The 25,386-nt window shown below is 39.7% G+C and overlaps 1 protein-coding gene across 1 annotated transcript; it reads right to left on the bottom strand.

The window, feature by feature from the left end:
• Nucleotides 1-777: 777 nt before the first annotated feature.
• On the bottom strand, nucleotides 778-24,816 carry ksr1a (kinase suppressor of ras 1a). The gene is made up of 19 exons (XM_063013985.1): nucleotides 24,737-24,816; nucleotides 19,095-19,242; nucleotides 17,306-17,786; nucleotides 16,802-16,977; nucleotides 16,241-16,310; nucleotides 15,040-15,123; nucleotides 14,005-14,066; nucleotides 13,795-13,904; nucleotides 11,910-12,078; nucleotides 11,330-11,371; nucleotides 9,804-9,852; nucleotides 9,650-9,719; nucleotides 9,092-9,576; nucleotides 5,223-5,319; nucleotides 4,980-5,113; nucleotides 4,093-4,224; nucleotides 3,542-3,677; nucleotides 2,503-2,636; nucleotides 778-790 (listed from the first exon to the last, which is right to left on the bottom strand). Exons 2-19 carry the CDS (start codon nucleotides 19,201-19,203, stop codon nucleotides 784-786), a joined length of 2,547 nt encoding a protein of 848 aa, XP_062870055.1. The 5' UTR covers nucleotides 19,204-19,242; nucleotides 24,737-24,816; the 3' UTR covers nucleotides 778-783.
• Nucleotides 24,817-25,386: the final 570 nt, after the last annotated feature.

Raw genomic sequence — 25,386 nt, forward strand, 5'->3', positions numbered from 1 at the left:
TTGTTTGGTGTCCCTAATAAAGTGACCACGAAGTGACCGCCCAGTTTAACACCCAAATGTACTTTCTCAGCTACAGGCTGCATGGTTTTTTTTTTGAAAGATGAGGAAAAACCTTGGTACCAATTTTAGCTGTTCATGTAATTGTTACATCATGTACTTGTTAAACAATACCCAATGTGTGATTACATATTCATGTAGTTTGTATTATGATAAACCAGCTACATGACTCGTTAGCTGCTTTAGCCTTTAATTCTTATCCTTAGCTAACTAACTCTTGTGTGCAATATGGGGAAATCTGCATTCCTGATTGAACTTTTTCCTTTAAAAAACTGATGATACTGATTTGCATGGCGACAGAAGGTGTGATATCATTTCTATTTAGTCTCTGTGGAAATAGAGAGCCAGCCATTATAAAGAAGCAGCAATATTGCACATCTGAAGAATCCGAAAGCCAAAAACAAAGGAAGAAAAAAGGAAAGACAGGCTACCGCCGGAGGAAAAATACCCCCACCTGCCAGACGCTACATATCCAGCCAAGACGCTACAAGTCAGAAGGACGGTGGGAGCAGACAATGCACCCTCCTAAGACAAGGGGAAACCCAGAAAGCCAGTCCTCCCTCCAGAAAAGCAAGCGGAAACATTTTAAGTGGAAAATCACGCCGGTGAAGGTTCGGAGCAGGAAGTGCATCAGTGCCTCGATTCTGCTCGGCCCATGAGTTCTTTATTTCAGGACACATACTAGGTGGATGCACAGCTGTATTTTGCATGAATTAAGTTTTTCACCTACAACCTGCAGGAGTGGAGGAGGAAAGTGCAGACAGAAAAGAGAACAGTGGAGGTTAGTTTGTTATTATTTCCATTAGATGAAGAAGAAAATGTAAGTTTATTAATATGAAGCATAGATCAGATGTTAGTTTAGCTTTTTCTCATAGACAGAGAAGGGGAAGGAAAACTAGGGACTAAAAAATTAATGTTATTGTAAAATATTCTTAAATAACAGAAATGACCAGAAAGCAAATTAATACATTGTAGTAGAGAGTGGCATGGGAATGAGGATGCTGGTAAGAACATTATTATTATTTTTGCATTTAGTGTAGTCAATTTGTCTTCCGCTGCTGTGGATCCCTGATTGCATTTGAGGAGGGTATATTGCTGCTCACACGCCCTCAAGTGCTTGCACAGTCCTAGCGGACCTCTTCTTTTACACCCAGGCTTCGGCAGATTCGCACATGAGGTGCCTCGGCCTGCTAACCAGGGTCCTTACACAGCGTTTGAAGACCCCACCTACTTAGTCCAGTCATTTCCCCACCCACCAGACACGGTGGCCAACTTTTGTCTGCTGCAGGCACTGCCAATTGTGCCCGCTAGATGGCACCCAGCTGACCGGTAACAGAGCCAAGATTCAAACTGGGGTGCTAGTGGAATATCCTGCAGTGCTACCAGGGTGCCGTTACTCTCTCTCTCTTTCTTTCTTTCTTTCTCTCTCATTTACATTTACATTTTCAGCATTTAGCAGTTGCTTTTATCCAAAGCAACTTACAGTACTGTGACAGTATACAGTCTAAGCAACTGAGGGTTAAGGGCCTTGCTCAAGGGCCCAACAGTGGCAACCTGGCAGTGGTGAGGCTTGAACCGGCAACCTTCTAATTACTGGACCAGTACCTTAACCACTAGGCTACAACTGCCCTCTCTCGTTCTCTCTTTCTTTTTTACCTTTGACCTTTTTTGCATTATTTTAATTCAGATATCTTCAGTTCCTCTGTGCATTGTGGTGACCTCTGCCAACTGAAGGTCAGCCACCCTGGCAGGGAGGGCAGAGGCCTAGTAAAAAAAAAAGTCCTCCTACATCTTATTAATTTCACATGAAGTGCCAAGACTCAAGCCCAGGAGCCTGTGCCTGGTGGTGATGTGCTAGCATCTTAAGAGTGGTGTGGCACTTGAGCGGTATAGTGGGCACTAGAATTAGGGTCTCAGAAATTTTTGAGATAATCCCCTCATGGGATGTTGTTACAGCTCTGCCATGCAGCAACTGTTGGGCCCTTGAGCAAGGCCCTTAACCCGCTCTGCTCCAGCGGTGCTGTACAATTGCTGACCCTGCGCTCTGACCCCAGCTTCTAAACAAGCCAGCAGAGGGTTGGCTGTAAGATGTAAAAAGGATTTCAGTTTGGTGCTGTGTGGTGCAGCTGGCTTGGTTTGGTTGTCGCACAGCACCAGGATCCTAAGGACCTAGGTTTTAACCTCTTCAAGGTTAGTTAGCTAGCTTGACCCTTAAAATGGGTGTTGAAATAAACCTGGTGTTACTAAGCCATACATTTTTAGAAGCTTGCCCTAGCAACAGTATCCAAGTGTGAGTGTTGCTTGGTATCTGTCGATTACACTCGATTGTAATTTCTACATTTTTCCACTCAGGTTTCCTTCATACATTGAATACATTCTCACATTTTCAAAGAATCATAAATTAGCAAGCTAGTTGGCGTAGCAAGCCGTCTCTAGTCTACGTACTCTGCAGATTTCCAGAAGTGTCCAGGGTGCGAGAGCCTGCGGTTGAGCTTGGGAAGTTTCTCCAGCATATCAGCCAGCAGTGTGAACGTGGGCCGTTCGTGCAGGTCATACGCCCAGCATGCTGAGAGGATCTCCTGAGAGCAAAGATTCATGATTTGTAAATGACTGCTCACATTAAACAGCTTAAGCTAACACGACTGATGCACTGAGAATAAATCAGGTTCTTCTACCTACACTGTATGACCAAAAGTATCTGGACACCTGAGCATAAGCATGTTGGACATGCCATTCCAAAACCATGAGGTCAAATACCAAGTTGCCCCTATAGCACTTCTCTCAGGGGGCTGTGGAATGTGTCTGTTGGAATTTGTTCCCATACAGTCAAAAGAGCTGATGTTGGACAAGAAGGTCTGACTCACAATCAGCATTCCAATTCATCCCAAAGCTGTTTAACAGAATTGAGGTCAGGGCTCTGTGCAAGCCATTGGAGTCTCTTAGGACCATCTCATTAAATTGTGTCTTAGTGGATCTCACTTTGGCCACAGGGGGGCAGTCATGCTGGAACAGAAAGGGGACCTTTCCAAATTGTTGGTTTTATTATTTTTTATTTATTTATTAGGATTTTAACATCATGTTTTACACACCTTGGTTACATTCATGACAGGACAGGTAATTACTCATGAGCATGTCTTTGGACTGTGGGAGGAAACCAGAGCTCCCGGAGGAAAGCCCATGCATACACAGGGAGAACATGCAAACTCCACACAGAAAGGACCTGGGCCGCTCCACCTGGAAATCAAACTCAGGACCTTCTTGCTGTGAGGCCACCGTGCCGCCCCATATAATGCTTTTTATCCACTTGTTAGCAATGGGTGTGGCTGAGATACCTGAACTCAATGATTTGGAGGGGTCTCTACATACTTTAGGCCATATAGAGAATGTATAGACTAATACATGTTCCACATAATTACAGACACTATAGTAAACTTTAAAATCACAAATTAAGTGCCATGCATATACAGGCTGTAAAGTCCTTTACCGTGACCTCTTTGCCCAGGCTGATCTCTGCCAGCAATTTTTTGATGCCTTCTCCACTACCCACTTGCCAGATCGTAGCCTCCGCCGGTTGGTTGGTGATCGGCCAGTCTCTGGCTTGTAGCTCGTACCAAATAGTCCTGAAAGCAGAATGATCAATCACCTCTTTAAAAGGGCACAGTCAGTATGGTTCTATCTCTATGCCATGTTTACAGTATTCCAGTTTTGGGGTGCATGGGTGGCACAGTGATCTAATGTTGTAGCCCACCACCGCTGAGATCTTGAGTTCTCAAGTTCAAATCTAAGCTGTGCTAATGACCAGCCGAGCACCCACACAGACCCAATTGGCCTTGCTTGAGAGAGAGAATAATTAAAAAAGTGTTTATTATTGCTGGCTGGTTGAGACGCCTGCATGAGAGATGGTGTTTCACAGATAATTCTCCATACGTTATACTGCTCTCTATGCAACCCTCTGGCAGGTGAAAAGAAGTGGTCGGTGACTGGCTACATGTGCAATATTGAAGAAATAGTTAAGACAAAACCAGTCTCTCGTACCCAAAAGCATAGACATCGGCTGCGTTGGAAAAGGGAAGGCGATCCTCGTTATTGCCAGGACTCATCTTGCACACAATCTCAGGTGCCAGGTAGCAAATCCAGCCATGAGGAAGCTTTAGCTCATTCTCCCGCCTAAACACACACACACAAAATATCTAAAGATTTCATAGATAGATTCCAGAATCCTGAAGAAACTGTGAGATTAGTCAGGGTTACGAATAATATTACGAGGTTTAAATGCAGGTACAGGTGACCTCGGCAACCAACCTGGGTAACAGGAAACAAGTTTCAAAGGTTTGTGTGTATTTATTTATTAGGATTTTGCCATCATGTTTTACACACTTTGGTAACATTCATGACAGGACAGGTACTCACTGGTTACACAAGATTCATCAGTTCAAGTCTTTAATGTCAAATACAGTCATGGGCAATTTTGTATCTCCAATTCACCTCACTTGCATGTCTTCCCTCCACCTGGGAATCAAACCCAGGACCTTCTTGCTGTGAGGCGCCATGCCACCCGAGGTTTGTGTGTTAATAAAGTTTGGCAGAGATAATATCATCTAAGAGCAGCATGGTGGCTTGGTGGGTTGCACCGTCACCTCACAGCAAGCCGGTCCTGGGTTCGATTCCCAGGTGGAGCGGTCAGAGTCCTTTCTGAGCAGAGTTTGCATGTTCTCCCTGTCTCTGTGTGTGTGCCCTGTGATGAACTGGCAACCTCTCCAGGGTGTTTCCTACCTTTCGCCTAGTAAATCAAACCTCAGTAGGATAAAGCGGAACTAAAACAAACATTGAATATCATCTATTATGATATTAGCCTGACCTTGCAGATTTAACACAGCTATTGATGTAATTGGTTTGTTAAAGCAATTAAAAGCACTCTTTACCTTCCTTCTTGAACCACTCCAGAGATCCCGAAAAGGCCAAAATCTGCGATCACCACCTTGTTAGTGTCGTAAAAGACGTTCTTTGATTTTAGATCTTTGTGAACAATGCCCTTTGCATGCAGGTAGCCCATTCCCTATTGAAGGGAAAAACTGGTGAGTACAGTAAAGACCACTAGGAATATATTTGAAACAGATGTATAATGCTTCAGATAAAAACAATACAGCAAATATGGTTCAAGTTACCTTCACAATCTCCTGGGCAATTTGCCTCGTCTTATTAATGTCAAGTATGTTCTTTGGATCTCTTACAACAGAGTACAGCGTCCGGCCCTTACAGAAGCTAAAAACAAATAAACAGGCAATACTGAACAGCTGTTAGTTTTTAGAAATCATTTCATAGACATTTAAGGACACATTGTTTGCCCTTTGACAAAATGTGGTGTTGGTAAAAAAAGAATCTTTATACAAAAATAATCAAATTTTTATTGTCAAGTAAGGACTCCATGAAGTACCAAAAGATTAAAAACAACTAACACTTGGATTTGCTGACAGCACAATGATCCAAAATCTAATCTAATCTAAAAGTCTTTTTGCTGTGCTATTGCTATTGCTTTAAACTTTTGCTGTGGCTATTGCAGTCCTTCATTACCATATATGTAAATATTTTATATATAATACCATATATGTAAATATTATATATATAATACCATATATATAAATATTTTATATGTAATACCATATATGTAAATATTTTATATATAATACCATATATATAAATATTTTATATATAATACCATATATGTAAATATTTTATATATAATACCATATATGTAAATATTTTATATTATAAATATGTTATATTTAATACCATACATTATAAATATGTTACATTTAATACCATATATGTATATGTTTTATATTATAAATATGTTATATTTAATACCATACATGTATTTAATATTATATGTTATATTTAATACCATACATTATAAATATGTTACATTTAATACCATATATGTATGTTTTATATTATAAATATGTTACATTTAATACCATATATGTATGTTTTATATTATAAATATGTTATATTTAATACCATACATTATAAGTATGTTACATTTAATACCATATGTACATTTTTTATATTATAAATATGTTACATTTAATACCATATATGTATATGTTTTATATTATAAATGTTATATTTAATACCATATGTACATTTTTTATATTATAAATATGTTATATTTAATACCATATGTATATGTTTTATATTATAAATATGTTATATGTAAACATTTAATATTATAAATGTTATATTTAATACCATATATTACAAATATGTTATATCATACATTATAAGTATGTGACATTTAATACAATATATGTATATGTTTTATATTATAAATATGTTACATTTAATACCATATGTATATTTTTTATATTATAAATAAGTTATATGTAAACATTTAATATTATAAATATGTTATATTTAATACCATATATTACAAATATGTTATATTTATTACCATACATTATAAATGTTACATTTAATACCATATAACTAAATATTTTCTATTATAAATATGTTATATTTAATACTATTTTTGTAAATATTTGTATTAAAAATATGTTACATTTAATACCATATGTATATTTTTTATATTATAAATAAGTTATATGTAAACATTTAATATTATAAATATGTTATATTTAATACCATATATTACAAATATGTTATATTTATTACCATACATTATAAATGTTACATTTAATACCAAAAATTAGCATATTGTGATAAAGTTCATTATTTTCCATAATGTAATGATAAAAATTAAACTTTCATATATTTTAGATTCATTGCACACCAACTGAAATATTTCAGGTCTTTTATTGTTTTAATACTGATGATTTTGGCATACAGCTCATGAAAACCCAAAATTCCTATCTCAAAAAATTAGCATATTTCATCCGACCAATAAAAGAAAAGTGTTTTTAATACAAAAACAGTCAACCTTCAAATAATTATGTTCAGTTATGCACTCAATACTTGGTCGGGAATCCTTTTGCAGAAATGACTGCTTCAATGCGGCGTGGCATGGAGGCAATCAGCCTGTGGCACTGCTGAGGTGTTATGGAGGCCCAGGATGCTTCGATAGCGGCCTTAAGCTCATCCAGAGTGTTGGGTCTTGTGTCTCTCAACTTTCTCTTCACAATATCCCACAGATTCTCTATGGGGTTCAGGTCAGGAGAGTTGGCAGGCCAATTGAGCACAGTAATACCATGGTCAGTAAACCATTCACCAGTGGTTTTGGCACTGTGAGCAGGTGCCAGGTCGTGCTGAAAAATGAAATCTTCATCTCCATAAAGCTTTTCAGCAGATGGAAGCATGAAGTGCTCCAAAATCTCCTGATAGCTAGCTGCATTGACCCTGCCCTTGATAAAACACAGTGGACCAACACCAGCAGCTGACATGGCACCCCAGACCATCACTGACTGTGGGTACTTGACACTGGACTTCAGGCATTTTGGCATTTCCTTCTCCCCAGTCTTCCTCCAGACTCTGGCACCTTGATTTCCGAAAACAGTACTTTGGACCACTGAGCAACAGTCCAGTGCTGCTTCTCTGTAGCCCAGGTCAGGCGCTTCTGCCGCTGTTTCTGGTTCAAAAGTGGCTTGACCTGGGGAATGCGGCACCTGTAGCCCATTTCCTGCACACGCCTGTGCACGGTGGCTCTGGATGTTTCTACTCCAGACTCAGTCCACTGCTTCCGCAGGTCCCCCAAGGTCTGGAATCGGCCCTTCTCCACAATCTTCCTCAGGGTCCGGTCACCTCTTCTCGTTGTGCAGCGTTTTCTGCCACACTTTTTCCTTCCCACAGACTTCCCACTGAGGTGCCTTGATACAGCACTCTGGGAACAGCCTATTCGTTCAGAAATTTCTTTCTGTGTCTTACCCTCTTGCTTGAGGGTGTCAATGATGGCCTTCTGGACAGCAGTCAGGTCGGCAGTCTTACCCATGATTGCAGTTTTGAGTAATGAACCAGGCTGGGAGTTTTTAAAAGCCTCAGGAATCTTTTGCAGGTGTTTAGAGTTAATTCGTTGATTCAGATGATTAGGTTAATAGCTCGTTTAGAGAACCTTTTCATGATATGCTAATTTTTTGAGATATAAATAATAATAAAAGACCTGAAATATTTCAGTTGGTGTGCAATGAATCTAAAATATATGAAAGTTTAATTTTTATCATTACTTTATGGAAAATAATGAACTTTATCACAATATGCTAATTTTTTGAGAAGGACCTGTATATGTAAATATTATCTATTATAAATATGTTATATTTAATACTATATATGTAATTATTTAATATTATAAATATGTTATATTTAATACCATATATGTAATTATTTTATATTATAAATATGTTATATTTAATACCATATATGTATATATTTTATATTATATGTTATACTTAATATATGTAAATAGTTATAGTTATAATTACTTTATTAACCATCTATCTGTCTGTTTGTCTGTATCTTTGAACCTAGAAGCTTGGAGAATCTGACTTGGGAAATGCTCCCAGATTCCGTATTCTTGATTTTTTAAATCTCATAAAGCATTACAGGAGAGGACTTGGTGCTTAATGTTTTTTCTTAAGAAAATTGCTAAGGGTTTTAGTGGACTAAATAAATAAATTAATTAAACAAAAGCAAAATTAAAACTTTATAAAAATTAAGCATAAATAAAACAAAGGAATAATGCATAAATAAATAAAGATAAAAAGATAAAATAAAAGGTAACTACTGTAGTTTTTGTATTGTATGTATAATAGGCCAACCTACCACAGAGACAGTGTAATAAGATGTGTATACAGTTAAGGTAAAAAATCTACAGCAATCTGTTTCCAGTTGGACTGGAACACATACTTTTTGTTCAAGATAGTTTAAGCTAATTCACTTCAGTTAAGGACTGGATTTCTGTGATACCGTCAGTCTGAGATTACTCAGATTTACCAAGGCTGACGGTACAATAACATACCTAGCACAGCAGTATTAATATAAAAAATGCAAATATAACATGACAAAAATTGCAGATTCTCCAACTGACCTGGTGATGATGGCCAGATGTGGTGGTGCCATGCAAGCACCCATGAACAGCACCACATTTTCATGGCGCGTCTGCCTATAGTTCATGACTTCCTTCTTGAAAAGCTTGAGGTGGTCCTGGTTGTTCCCATCTATCTCAAGCAGGCGGATAGCCACCTCGCCGTGCCAGCGGCCTCGGTGCACCCGTCCCCAACGTCCCTTACCGATCAGCTCACCCAGGTCGAGCTGCTCAAACGGAATGTCCCACTCCTGCAGGTAGACGCTGGTCTGACTGGCCTTGCGTGAAACGGGACCTTTCCAGGGTCCACTGCCTCGCGAACTGGGCAGGTCATCCAGCTCGTCCATGTCCCCCTCACCCTCTGAGGCTTCATTCTGCTCCTCGAAGCTCTCTTCATCCTCCTCGTTATCCTCATCCTGCCTGTCCTCATCATCTTCATCTGGTTCATCTTGTTCCTCCACTTCAGCATCCTCATCTTCTTCTTCCTCCTGAGACAAATATACAGGTTTGTCCATACACATGAACAGATGAACAGGACATTCTACAGTGAAGACATTCTACAGCTCCTACCTCGTCTTCATGCTCTGCCAGTTCAGCATGCTCCTCCTCCTCTGATGGGTCCGTCTCATTTCTAACAGAGGGAAACTGGATGAGTTAACACCAACAAAAAGAAAACTAGAAATTAAACTATTTGATGACAATAAATGTCTCCTACACTGTGTCTGGTAGGCCTTCTGGGTGCAGAGTGTTGCAGCTGGACACATCTGCAATGGCACAGAAACTCGGTAAGAGTTGGTAAGGCTGGTTCATGCAAACCCTGCAGTCTTGTAGAGCTCAACAGTGACTGCTAACATTTCTAATGACTCTGGTTGTGAAAGTCAAAGTTTTCATTATTTCTCTTAGAAAACAAAACAAACAGACAGAAAACACAATCTAAAGTGTTAAACCAAATCAACTAGCTGGTAAATAAGGTAAATAAATACATCAAAGTTATTTTAAATAAAAAATAAATAAATATAAGAAAAACTGTTATTATGCAAAGATACATCAATAAATTAAAATGCGGTTCAGGTGGCGCAGTAGTAAAACACGCTAGCACACCAGAGCTGACATCAGCTCTGCCATCCGGCTGGGCTGGGCAGCTACATGAACAAAGATTGGCTGTTGTTCATACAGGGTGGTGAGCTGGATAGGAACCTTATAACTAATGCAATTATGACCTCTGCTGGCTGGTTGATGATGCCTGCAAAGAGTCGAGGAATAATGCATTGATCAAAGCTGATCCACATATAAACTCGACTCATGCAGGTGAAAAGATGCAGTCAGCTACGGCACACGTGTCAGAGGGGGCATGTGTCAGTCTTGCTCTTCTCAATCAGAAGTGGAGATCAGCATCAGTGGAGAGGAAATGTAATGCAAACAGGTCATTGGATATGACTAGACTGGGAGGAAAATGTAAAAAAATAAAAAAATACATAAAAAAAATACATTAAAAAATACATTCAAATAGAAGTATGAATAAAACAAAAATAAATGCATAAAAAACAAAAAATAAATGCATAAAAAACTAAAAAATTATGCATGAAAAAGAAAATAAATAAAAAAACGTATAAATAATTAAATAAATGAATCAATAAATACACAAAATAACGCATTAACAAATTCAGTGAAAATGAATGCATAAAGAACTAAATAAATAAATAAAGCAATGCACAAATAAAACAAAACAATTGTGAATTGATAAAATAAACAAATAAATAAATAAATAAAATGAAATGTTACAGGACTGTAGTTTTTGCATTGTGCGTATACAATTAAGGTAAAAAAAAATTACACACACCTGTGACAGATGTTAACAGATTAAAAACTCCAAAACTATTTCCAAAACTATAAGATCCTTAGCTCATAAGCTCCCAACTTTTTTTTTTATTAATTAACAAAGTCTGCTAGGTTAAAATCACATCTCTCAGTATATTTCAGTATATGCTAGCATGCTGACTGAAAATATACCATATAACAGAATAAGGTAGTGGTACAATAAACCTGCTGTCAGTGTATAATTATTACAGGTCTCGACGTCCGGTAATATGTTGCAGTACATGAAAAGATTTAGAAGAAAATTGCATGCAGTAAAACCAACCAAATGTTAGCAAGCAATCTGTGCAAAGGTCTACTAAGTCACACAAGGAACTGAAAGCAAAACACACTAGAGGAAAAAGTTAGAGGGTTTGTTGAACTTACCGGGGAAGATAAACTGCTGTCTATGCTGAAAGTAGTGGGCAGCTTAGGAAAAGACGGAGGGAGTGATTAACAGGCAGGTAGACGACAAGGAAGAAAGTTAAGGGTTAAAAGGTACATCTAATCTCTGGTACGTCTCTTGCGTCTACATAACTTATTATTGTGTTTAAAAGCTCATCATTTTAGTGTAAATAATGTCGTCATACAGGGAGTTAGGACCAAAAGTCTGAGGGGGTAGATGTACAAAGATTAGAAGGCGCAAAGTAAAGTGCATTCACAGTGCCTAAAGCTGTAGCTCATCAATTCAATCAATTCAAAGCAGAATTAAAGCTGTGAATATTAGCTCATATTAATATACCGCTTTTTTTAAGGTTTCCCTTATTTTGGCCACCCTGCATAGCGAGTAAAAATGGAGTTCATTCTTGTCAAGCATCAGCACTTTGATATAAATCTGGGATCACTTTTAAATAGAAAATATGGTATAGATGCAGAGCTCAAAGAGAGCATTAAATTGTGCACCATAAATGTACTATTCAATGACATAAACTGTATGGTGATAAGGAACTTGAGATTCAACACTCACCGGGAAAGTGAAAGCGGTTGTCGCGGTGGTTTTTGGGTGAGGGGTTTGGCGGTGGGGTAGCGCTAGGTGGGTTGCTTTGCTGAAACGGTGCTGGAGATGACGGCGTAGAGGACGTGGTGGAGGACGGGTTACTGCTGGAGTCTAGCTGATTCAGTACAGGTGGATGATCCTGGTAAGAGAATGCAAAGCACAAGTCTTAGTCATAATAGGATCTCCTTAACCCTTAGTACTTGATACTTGCAAAATAGAGTGACCGGTCACTTCATTAGGAACACTTGCTAATGAAATTTAGTCAGCCAGTCATGTGGCAGCATGAAATTATACACACAGATCAACACATTCAGTTGATGTTCACATCAAGAACTGATCTGAATAATTTTGACCGTGGTGTGATCGTTGGTGCTAGGTGGGCTGATATAAGATGAAAACTGTTTTTTGCCATTTTATACTCTCTACTATTAGCTTTATGTGTCATGATACAAAGTCATCTTTAACTGGTTCCATGAACATGACAGTAAGATTTGTGTACTTCAGTGATCTTTACAGTGACCAGATCTGAAAATAACAAATCATATCAGGAATATAATTTGGTATTTTTATATATACAGTATTTCAGTTTACAATGTTTTTGTTATCAGATGCAAAATTGCTTAAGCAAACATCCCATAAAAGTGATTTACGGCTCATTTATACAAAGATCGGGCTACCAACAGCACTTTTATGTACTAAGTACTAAGAACAATGTACTAAGTTTGTTCATTTGTAGGGTCTGAATATTTTTTATCTATAACAATTTTATGGTGGTAAATACAAATTTTTTTGTTCATATTTTGTTAGCACAAAAAGACATTTTGTAAAGTAGAATTTTGCACTGAAATCAAATGCAAGATTTTATTTGCCAGTGGATTTTGTGCCATCAAGTTGATTACGACTCCTGGTGACCTTATAGAGAGTGTTTCATTAGAATATCCAGAATTCAGTTTGGGTCTTCAGGCTTCTTAATGGTTCCTCTAATTCAGGGGTCACCAACCTTTTTGAAACCGAGAGCTACTTCAAGGGTACTGGGTAATACGAAGGGCTACGTGTTTGATACAAACTTCCTGAATAACAAAGTTGCATTGCACGTTATTATTTTTATTATATTATAATATAATAAAAAAAAACTCGCTCCCCATCATAGCTGGAGTTTGTCTTGCAAATGATATAGAACTTCACCCCCAGACAAGATCAGAGTTCATATATACATAAAACATTTACATTTTCAGCATTTAGCAGACGCCTTTATCCAAAGCGACTTACAACTAAAACTGTATACATTGGTTAAGGGCCTTGCTCAAGGCCCAGCAGTGGCAAGTTGGCAGATGTGGGGCTTAAACTAGTGACCTTCCGATTACTAGTCCTGTACCTTAACCACTAAGCTACTGCTGCCGTCATTATGTTTTAAAAAATTTTATATTCAGTATTGTCATTTTCAAATCTACATCAATGCAAGTATTAATGATTAAAAAAGAACAGCAAGACTAATACAATTATTAGACAGAGCTCTATAGTCACTAGTGATATTTTTAGAACATGCCCCGCAGGCACTGGGTTGATGACCCCTGCTCTAATTGTATCTATCCATCTTGTTGCCGGCTTCCTCTTTTACTGTCAACTCCTTTAAGCATAACTGTATTTTCCAATAAATTGATTCTTTTCATACAATGTGTAAAATAAGATGGCTTCTGTTTGGTTTGACAATCAAGTTACTCTCAAAAGTCTTTGACAGCACCAAAGATCAAAAGGCATTGGTATTTTTCCTGTCTCGTTTTTAACTGTCTAGCTTTTGCATGCATAAAGAACCACAAAGTATTATAATATGATTATTATATAAGTGTTTCAATACCTTCTTGGTTATTGCCTTTGGTAAAGTGCCAAACTGTGGTGCTTCGGCCGGCCGATCCACAGGGTTGTTGATGTCTGAAGGTACGGACTCAGTCCTCCGGATCTTAGTGACTAAAACGGAAAAGAACAATATGAAAATCAACAGTATAAGGGCTCTTGGTATAAGGACTATGGTGCTCATAGAGGAGAATAAACAGACTTGAGGACTCACTCGGGAGGAATGATATTCGACAGGAAGGAGCCTCTTTCGTACATTTATTGTGACATTTTAACCTGCAGAGATAAAAATAGCTATTACAACATCACACAGGTGATGGTCTTTCATTTTCACTATGAATATACACTGATCAGCCATAACATTAAAACCACCTCTTTGTTTCTACACTCACTGTCCATTTTATCAGCTCCACTTACCATATAGAAGCACCTTGTAGTTCTACAACTACTGACTGTAGTCAATCTATTCCTTTACATATTTTTTAGCCTGCTTTTACCCTGTTCTTCAATGGTCAGGACCCCCACAGGACCACCACAAAGCAGGTATTATTTAGGTGGTGGATCATTCCCAGCACTGCAGTGACAATGACATGGTGGTGGTGTGTTAGTGTGTGTTGTGCTGGTATGAGTGGATAAGACACAGCAGCACTGCTGGAGTTTTTAAAAACCGTGTCCACTCACTGTCCACTCTATCAGACACTCCTACCCAGTTGGTCCACCTTGTAGATGTAAAGTCAGAGACGATCGCACAGCTATTGCTGCTGTTTGAGTTGGTCTTCTAGACCTTCATCAGTGGTCACAGGATGCTGCCCACGGGGCGCTGTTGGCTGGATACATTTTTGGTTGAAGGACTATTCTCAGTCCAGCAGTGACAGTGAGGTGTTTATGAACTCCATCAGCACTGCTTTGTCTGATCCACTCATACCAGCACAACACACACTAACACACCACCATTATGTCAGTGTCACTGCAGTGCTGAGAATGACCCACCACCTAAATAATACCTATTCTGTAGTGGTACTGGGAGAGTTTTGACCATTGAAGAACAGCATAAACAAAGGCTAACAAAGCATGCAGAGAAACAGATCACTGAACTACAGTCAGTAATTGTAGAACTAGAAAGTGCTTCTATATGGTAAGTGGAGCTGATAACATGGACAGTGAGTGTAGAAGGAGGTGGTTTTAATGTTATGGCTGATCAGTGGAAACTTCAGGCAGAATGTTTTGCACTCTGACTTTAGAAACCCACCTGCAAGATTTGCACTTTACTCCAAAGATCATGTTCTTCTGGCACACCTGACACGTCTGGGAGAGCCATGACTTAGTGGAGAACCTTAAAACATAGTGCATGTTAAAGAAAAAATGGATTTTTAATTGAGCAGCCTCTCAATTAAAAACTTGTCTACATACTTTTGGCCATAGCATGTATGATACAGTATTTCAGGTGTTTCAGCCACACCCATCAGCCAACAGGTGTATAAAATACAATATAAAACATTAAATTATTTGCTTCCATCATTGGACTGACAAAATTCCTGTTTCAGCATGACTGTGACCATGTGCCAAAACCAAGGTCCATGAAGACATGGTTTAAGGACTTTAAGGTGAGGAAGTTCCAATGCCCTGCACATACTCCTGCACGCACATACCACCTTTGGGATTTATTGGAATTTTGACTTTGAACCAGGCTTTCTTGTCCAACAGGAGCAAATTCATATGAATGCTTATGGTTTTAATATTGGATGCCCAAAGCACATGATCAGGTGGTTATATGCTGTACATCCAACAAATTAACTGCCAGGAATAAAATTAATGAACAATGTGTCATGAGCTTTACAAAACTACATTCATGGCCAAACTATTATTTAGAGTCTTTGATTTAAAGAGCACAAAATCTCAGCTCTGCTACCGACAGGCTGGGTGCCTACACGAACAATGATTGGGTCGTTCGCAGGAGGGTGTTAAAGAGGACTCCTTATACCTGATGCAGTTAGGGCCTCTGCTGTCTAATTGATGGTGCCTGCACAAGAACGGGGGATAATGGGATCAGGGTGTATCTCTCTGTGGGCAAAGCTGGTCTACATATGAACTCGCCTCGTGCAGGTGAAAAGATTCAGTCGGCCACTGCACACGTGTCGGAAGGGGCGTGTGTCAGTTATGGCTCTCCATAGTCAGGGGTAGAGTTTAGACTCGGTAAAGAGGAAGTGTAATGCAATTGGGTAATTGCATATGACTAGATTGGGAGGAAAACTAGGGGGGTGGCACAAAACCTGGACCACTGAACAACTGAAAAGTAATATGGTCTGACATCAATTTTTAACATAGTTTTAAGGGATGCCAAAGGACGCCCTTAACCCACAATGTCTGCATCCAACTGTTAGACACAGTGGGGATCAATTTGATGATAGGTTTGGTAGAGTGGTATAGATACTATAAGGGTGTAAGATTACCTGTGAGTGACAGACAGGCCGATGTCTCTTCTTACAGCTTGTGGAGAGCTGCGGTGGACTGTGATGTTATCTGTAGTAAGGAGAAAAAACAGAAAGGCAACAAGTGAGAGGAGAGAATTAATACTTGCACTAAAAATTAAAACCAGTCCTCATGTTTTGTGTCTGTACTTGGTAGAACTTATTGGTGACAGAAAACAAGATCTACAATTGCTTAAAAGCATTTAAATGATTAAATACTACCAACACTGTGATATTTAACAGTAGGGATGGTGTTCAGGCCCACTGTGGGTTGGACTGTAACAATTTGGTCAGCTGCAATAATTGTCTCATGCTCGACTCTACTTATTACTGGGTTGCCAGTTGATAACCTAGACACGTAGATTTCCTTTATTGGGCCCTTCAGGGTGTTACACCAAAATTTTGGGTTGGCCCAATGCAGGCTAACCCATGCACACCTCATGTAATTTATGAAACTTCCCACACCCACATGTGTTTGCCAGGTTTAAACATATACAATGAAAATGCTACTTCTGCTATTTAAATGTAAGTTGTGAGACTTACTTCTCAGACCACCGTGCTCTTCCAGCAGGGTTGGCGTCCCTGGTAGGGTGTAGGGGGCGGTGGCAGGCACAACACCAGGTGTCCTAGAGGGCAGCAGGGGAGAGCGGGATGGTGAATCTTCACAGCTGTTGCCATTAATCTGGACATTCAGGAATAGCTTATTTTTCTTCCCACACCTGTGGACGAACACCAGGACTGTCAGAGGTGTGACCACAAACCAGGGACATGCCAAATGTCTGGGCATTTAAATCCAGACTGCCTAAAAAATCTATTTAAAACATGCCTGTAGGTAAAGTGACTACTCTAAACTGGGTGGGTAAGCTGGTGAGTCTATGATGCTCTGTGATGAACTGGTGATTTATCTGGGATGTATATTCATCGCAAGGAATCACAAACACATTCAATGTCACTCACATCCAGGAGGTATTAAAACAGTCAATGCATCTACTGCTATGTTTCTGGGATGTGAAAGAGTACCAAGTTACACAACAGAAATGAACTTACTTGCTAGTAGGCGTGTCCTCGATGCGGTTGCCCAGTTGACTCTCATGGCTCTTGCTACGTGTAAGTGTGATGTTGGGCAATACATGGAGTACTTTGCGCGAGGGTGGCGGTGGCGTGCACGGTGGCTTCAATCTGTGCCTTCTCTTGGAAGGCGGGGTAATGGGCGGGGTGGAGGTGTGGCCGTGTAGCCGGACCGGTCGGGATGAGTAGTAGGGACTCGGGTCTGTTAGGCTCTCGGCATAGCCGTGATAAATGTGAGGCTCTGGGATAAAGGAAGAGTAGCGTGGGTGAGGGCACGGCGTGAGGGGGGTAGTAGGTACAGAAGGCGTGGTAGGTGTCGTTGGAGGCCGGGCAAGGGGGGAGGGGCTATGGGGGCGTCCCAGAGTGCCCAGTAAGGGGATCTGGTCTGCTGAAATGAGACCACCGCTGTCCCGTCTACAAGGCTCAGAAAACCAGCAGCCTCCATCCTCACCACACTTTCCTGAGGAAGAAAGAGGACAAAATTATGCCTGCAAATTACAGGGTTACAATGTGGAATTTTGAAAATTTTATAAAAATGATATAAAATGTATTTATTCCTTCCCTCTGACACTTGTCTAAGTCACAGCTATTTATTTTGCACAATGTTAGAGCACTTTTACTTCATTCCTTTTCACAAAATTCTTTACGATCTGCCAGCTAGCTGAGAAGATAGTGGTGTAGAGCAATTTTAGGACTGAGCCACAGATGGTAGGTGGTATTTGGATGAGTACAAAACAAGAACATCAATTTTCTTCATGTCAAATCACTCTGGTGTTGCTTTGACAGTATTGGTTAATCCATTGTCCTGATGAAAATACCAGGATTCTTTTGGTCTCATCAGACCAGAAAATGTTGTGCTAGAGAGCCTGCCTTTTTTGTAAATATAGGATTAGGGTTAAGGTCAGATGTAAGATTAGGGCTAAGGGTACAATTAGAGTTAAGGTTAGGGTTAGAGCTAAGGGTACAATAAGAGTTAAGGTTAGGGCTAAGAGTACAATTACAGTTAAGGTTAGGGTTAAGGCTAAGGGTACAATTAAAGTTAAGGTTAGGGCTAAGGATACAATTAGACTTAAGATTAAGGTTAGGGCTAAGGGTACAATTAGAGTTGAGGTTAAGGTAAGGGCTAACATTACAATTAAAGTTAAGGTTAGGGCTAAGAGTACAATTAGAGTTAAGGTTAATGTTAGGGCTAAGGGGATAAATAGAGTTAAGGTTAGGGTTAGGGCTAAGGGTACAATTAGAGTTAAGGTTAGGGTTAGGGTTAAGGGTACAATTAGAGTTAAGTTAGGGCTAAGGGTACAATTAGAGTTAGGGTTAGGGCTAGGGGTACAATTAAAGTTAGGGTTAGAGCTAAGGGTACAATTAGAGTTAAGGTTAGAGCTAGGGGTACAATTAGAGTTAAGGTTAGGGTTAAAGGTACAATTAGAGTTAGGGTTAGAGCTAAGGGTACAATTAGAGTTAGGGTTAGGGGTACAATTAGAGTTAAGGTTAGGGTTAGAGCTAAGGGTACAATTAGAGTTAAGGTTAAGATTAGGGCTAGGGCTAAAAGTACAATTAGAGTTAAGGTTAGGTGTAGGGTTAGGGTTAGGGTTAAGGTTAGCATTAAGGTTAGGGTTAGGAATGAGGCAGGAAAGAGGGCAAATACTTTTCACCACCACTTCTTTGTTCTGAAGTAGGATTCCTGTGTTCTTGATATTGCATGCATACAGATCCGATTTTTTAAAGTGCATCTTGTTTTTAAAGCTGGTAGACCAAACACTACACCCACCTGATTCAGTGGCGCTCTTCAAGCAAGAGAGGGCAGCGCAGAGCCTGGCACACTCCTCCGCAGTGGCACCCAGACTCCTCATGGTCTCTCGTACCTGAGTGCCAGGCATCTGCAGCAAGGCATCCAAAGACAACTTCACAGGCACCACCTACACACAGAGAAAAGAACCAATAGCAGAACTGTGAAGAATCCACAGTCCACAATGACACACACACACAGGCTGAATGTGCTAAGTATATACGGTCAGCTCACAGCATTATTGGCACCGTCGATCAAGATACTGTTTTCATGACCTCACAAGCACTTCTTAATCCAAAATCTCTGCAGATCCTTCAGGTTCTAATCTGTAGATTCTCCTCTTCTTCTCAATTAAATTCTCGATTAAAACCCAGATCTCAGCTGTGGTCGGCTAGTGTCATACCCGTGCTCTTTAATATTTTCCATGTTGGTAAACAAGTACATCTGGCCTCAGATTTGGTTACACTGTAGTAAAAATTGATTACAATTAATTGACTCATTGATTACAGCTTGTGATCAGCACTCTTTTATTATTAACATATGAGAATTTAGCCACCCGATAACACCCAACAAAGTGTCCTGTTGTATGAAAATAACAGTCTATACAATGGCAAAGCCCACCCTGACACAAAATCTTCTGTTTCAAGTTTGTTAGGACAGAATAGTTTGGAGGGTAATCACTCCGAACAAAATATATATAATAGTGCTGTATGTAGGCGGTATGATGGTACATTCGGTATACCTCATACTGTATGGATTTTTTAAATACCGCCATACCGTTGCATAGTTAAAACAACAGCTGTAGGCTTCAATAAGCAGCAAATCGTTGTTGCAGATTAGATACAGCTCATGAGTTAGACAGGTAGCGTTAGCATGACAATGTTAACAGATGAGAGAGGCTTCCTCAATGTTTAAAAAAAATACACAAAAACAGATGGAGGATAAAGAGAGGAAGACCAAATATGCACCGGAAGAAGCTGCCAAAGAAATGAGGCGTGTCAGCAGTTTAGAACAGACTAAAACTTTATATACTCTATATACTGTAGGTTTGTTGAGCCACGGCTGTTGCAAACAACATTATGAACGCAGTAACAATCAACATATGCAAGGAAGTGATTCCTCTATAGCCAGTCAAGAAAGAAGCTCTCAGAGCAATAATTAAAACACTGGATTCCAGGTATGTCTTACAGGGTGAAAATACTTCAGGTCAGTTGAAAACCAACGTTATAAGCAAACTGGAAGCGAAGATATATACAGTCGTCCACTTTTGTACAACAGATCTGTGGTCAAGTTGTACAGTGGAGTTTGCAAACGTTGTTTTATTTGTTAAAGAGAGAGCAAAGGGTAATTGTGCAAAATAAAAATTTTATTTATTGCAACTGTGTCCTGATTCCATCATATACTGTGTCATTTTGTGGGGCCAAGCAAAGCTTGTAGTACTCAAAACCTTTATTATATACCTGGTGAAATTAAAACTTTTTATATTCTATGTACTTATGACAGTAGAATAAGCCACAGACATATAAAAAGACCCAGTCATACAAAAAAAAACATACCGTGATATATCGTGAAACCGTCGGAATCTTAAACAATACCGTGATCCAAATTTTTAGTCATACCGCTCAGCCCTAATATATACAGTATATATACTGTATATATATATATTATATATATATATATATATATATTATATATATATATACAGTGTATCACAAAAGTGAGTACACCCCTCACATTTCTGCAAATATTTTATTATATCTTTTCATGGGACAACACTATAGAAATAAAACTTGGATATAACTTAGAGTAGTCAGTGTACAACTTGTATAGCAGTGTAGATTTACTGTCCTCTAAAAATAACTCAACACACAGCCATTAATGTCTAAATGGCTGGCAACATAAGTGAGTACACCCCACAGTGAACATGTCCAAATTGTGCCCAAAGTGTCAATATTTTGTGTGACCACCATTATTATCCAGCACTGCCTTAACCCTCCCGGGCATGGAATTCACCAGAGCTGCACAGGTTGCTACTGGAATCCTCTTCCACTCCTCCATGATGACATCACGGAGCTGGTGGATGTTAGACACCTTGAACTCCTCCACCTTCCACTTGAGGATGCGCCACAGGTGCTCAATTGGGTTTAGTCCATCACCTTTACCTTCAGCTTTCTCAGCAAGGCAGTTGTCATCTTGGAGGTTGTGTTTGGGGTCGTTATCCTGTTGGAAAACTGCCATGAGGCCCAGTTTTCGAAGGGAGGGGATCATGCTCTGTTTCAGAATGTCACAGTACATGTTGGAATTCATGTTTCCCTCAATGAACTGCAGCTCCCCAGTGCCAGCAACACTCATGCAGCCCAAGACCATGATGCTACCACCACCTTGCTTGACTGTAGGCAAGATACAGTTGTCTTGGTCCTTCTCACCAGGGCGCCGCCACACATGCTGGACACCATCTGAGCCAAACAAGTTTATCTTGGTCTCGTCAGACCACAGGGCATTCCAGTAATCCATGTTCTTGGACTGCTTGTCTTCAGCAAACTGTTTGCGGGCTTTCTTGTGCGTCAGCTTCCTTCTGGGATGACGACCATGCAGACCGAGTTGATGCAGTGTGCGGCGTATGGTCTGAGCACTGACAGGCTGACCTCCCACGTCTTCAGCCTCTGCAGCAATGCTGGCAGCACTCATGTGTCTATTTTTTAAAGCCAACCTCTGGATATGACGCCGAACACGTGGACTCAACTTCTTTGGTCGACCCTGGCGAAGCCTGTTCCGAGTGGAACCTGTCCTGGAAAACCGCTGTATGACCTTGGCCACCATGCTGTAGCTCAGTTTCAGGGTGTTAGCAATCTTCTTATAGCCCAGGCCATCTTTGTGGAGAGCAACAATTCTATTTCTCACATCCTCAGAGAGTTCTTTGCCATGAGGTGCCATGTTGAATATCCAGTGGCCAGTATGAGAGAATTGTACCCAAAACACCAAATTTAACAGCCCTGCTCCCCATTTACACCTGGGACCTTGACACATGACACCAGGGAGGGACGACGACACATTTGGGCACAATTTGGACATGTTCACTGTGGGGTGTACTCACTTATGTTGCCAGCTATTTAGACATTAATGGCTGTGTGTTGAGTTATTTTCAGAAGACAGTAAATCTACACTGCTATACAAGCTGTACACTGACTACTCTAAGTTATATCCAAGTTTCATGTCTATAGTGTTGTCCCATGAAAAGATATAATGAAATATTTGCAGAAATGTGAGGGGTGTACTCACTTTTGTGATACACTGTATATATATATATATTATATATATATATATATATATATATATATATATATATATATACACAGGTATATATATATTCCACAACTGTATAATTAAAAGGAAGGTCTAAATGGTGGTTGTTACCATTTAGGGTATTTTCTACACCCTAAGGCTATAACAAGACATGTAATTAGCATCAGTAGTTCAACTTGACTGGATCTACTTTAGACTGGGTCTACTTTACTTTACTGTGTGGAGTTTGCATGTTCTCCCCGTGTCCGCGTGGGTTTCCTCCGGGTGCTCCGGTTTCCTCCCACAGTCCAAAGACATGCACGTGAGGTGAATTGGAGACAATAAATTGTCCAGGACTGTGTTCGATATAACCTTGTGAACTGATGAACCTTGTGTAATGAGTAACTACCGTTCCTGTCATGAATGTAACCAAAGTGTAAAACATGACGTTAAAATCCTAATAAACAAATAAACAAACTTTAGAGTTGTGTCACTATGAAGAAATAATACACACCTGTCAGCCAATAAGAAGCAAGAATGTTTACTTGTCATGACAGTTATTCTGTTGCAGGGTCCAGTGGTGGTCTGGTTAAACGTGAGGAGTAATGTAGAACACCACACAACATCAACCACTCATGTTCCTCTCACAACCTGATGGCACACAACCTCTCTGTCTCTATCTCTGTAATACCCACCATCACATGACTACTTAGACTAAACATAAGAGATAATCCGATTACTTAATTACAGACCTGTTTGAGTTGACTGATAAGCGTCAGTTGCAGCAAAGCCTTGGACACTTGTGTTTTCGTTTCCTTACTATGAAACATTCCATAGACGTACGTTTAAACTGGATTCATGTAGACTTTCACAATTTATGCTGTGACCACTGAGGTTCAAAACCTGAATCCATGGCTAGAACTCCAAAAAGCATTACTGGTTGTTCTGTGGGTGGGTTTGAAGAGGAAAAACTAAAGGTTGAGACACAATGGTCACAATGGTCAAAAGTATAAGACATTCATTCTAATTATTAAGTTTATGTGTTTTTGCCTCACCCAAAACAAAATAAATAATTAGTCCTTTAAGAACCAGTGATGTAATGTAGGGAAGTGGTAGCTTGGTGGTTAAGGTACTGAACTAGTGATCGCAAGGTTGCTGATTCAAGCCCCACTACTGCCGTGAGCAAGTCCATGAATTTCTTGGATTGTCCTTGGTCGTAATTGTAAGCCACTTGAGAAGGATCTGCTAAATGCATTAAATGTATAAGGCCCTAGTTTATGTCAAATTCTGTTATTAGCAGCTTAGTTCATCCAGAAAACATCATTAAAATGTATGTCATGAAATGTATTGTCTTACGTAATCAGCCACAAACTTGGCTTTACAATTATTCAACTGTGCAATAAATTTATTGATTTTTTTGGGCAAAACTACTAGTTATGTAGAGTGTGTTGGGTTGGGGTTGTCACAAGCTTTGGTGTTTTTGTATTGTGACCACAAGTTCAACAGGATGAGGTATTTTTCTTCATTACGTCATTACAGTGACATTACATTTAGGGTCAATACATGGATGAGAATGGTAGGATGTGCTGTGTATTGTAGCTTCCATTTATTCTGTTATTTAACAACTGCCATGAAATGTGGCTTTAAAAAAAAATAAAAAATCTGTAAAATCTGTGATTTCCATCTGTGAGGTCCATGAAATTAAGCACATTTTCCCATGAATTTAGTAGGGCCCTAATCATAAGTGACCAGCGCCACACAAGTGCTCAGGTTTCGCATTGGTGAAAACACACTAGCACTCCAGAGCTGACATCCCAAAATCACAGGTTCAAATCTTAGATGTGCTAGCGCCAGGGCGGCCGCCTATAAGGACAGTGATGTATATCACAATCCTCAGAGAGGATTCCTTATAATTGATGAAATTACCACCTCTGCTGGCTGATCGATGGCACCTGCACAAAGAGGGAGGATAATGGGGATAAGTATGTGACTCTCCATACGTGATACTGAGCACCTTATGAACTCTCCTTGTGCAGGTGAAAAGAAACACAACTGGACTACTGTTTCTTTTTACCTGTGGGAGGGTGTGTGTGTTTAGTCTTCTCGGTCAGGAGTGGAGAGGAAGCAAAATGCAACTGGGTAATTGACTAGACTAGATTGAAAGGATTATGTTTGGTGTGGTCAGTGTGGTCTGGTGCAGGGCACTAATGTCACTGCTGAGCCTTTGGCGCACACACACATACAGTGCTGGTATGTATGTAAGCCACAGCTGTGCTCATGCCAATTGCTGTTGTGTAAGGACATTACTTAGACCTCTCTAATCCAAACGCAGGATATATTACCTCTATGAGCTCGGCTCTTAGGTTGACGGTGCGCAGCCAGTCTCCCAGGCGTGGGTATGTGTCCAGGCCCTGCGGTCTGTCCAATTCCGGCACCTTCAGCTTGCACTGCAGCTGCTTGCAAATGTACTTCATGAGCTTCACCTGCAGGGGGCGGCAGAGGAGACATTACATTACATTTAATAACTAACTGGGTATTGTAAAAAAAACTATATTTGCACAGTAATTGCATAAATCAGAGAAAGAAAAAAATACCCAAAAAATACCAAAAAATAATGTCATTTTTTCCTCACACACTTATCTTGGTGTTAATGACAGATATCACTGTGATTTTTGCAGCTGTCACCACTTGCAAAATGTGTATCAATATTTAATACTTAACAAATCTAACCTAATCAAAGAGTAGGAAGATGTTGCTGTTTTGTATTACGGATATTCATTAATTCATTCATTGTTTTACCACTGCTTTATCCTATTCAGGGTCGTGGTGTGTACAATTCACCAGGCAAAAAGTGGAAAACACCCAGACAGGTTCACCAGTCCAACACAGGACAAACACACTTACACACACATTCCCATCTATGGCAATTTAAGTACCTCGGATTAACCTGACTGCATGTCTTTGGACTGTGGGAGGAAACCGGAGCTCCAAG

This window comes from Trichomycterus rosablanca, chromosome 18 (assembly GCF_030014385.1).
Source record: "Trichomycterus rosablanca isolate fTriRos1 chromosome 18, fTriRos1.hap1, whole genome shotgun sequence".
Taxonomy (NCBI): Eukaryota; Metazoa; Chordata; class Actinopteri; order Siluriformes; family Trichomycteridae; genus Trichomycterus; species Trichomycterus rosablanca.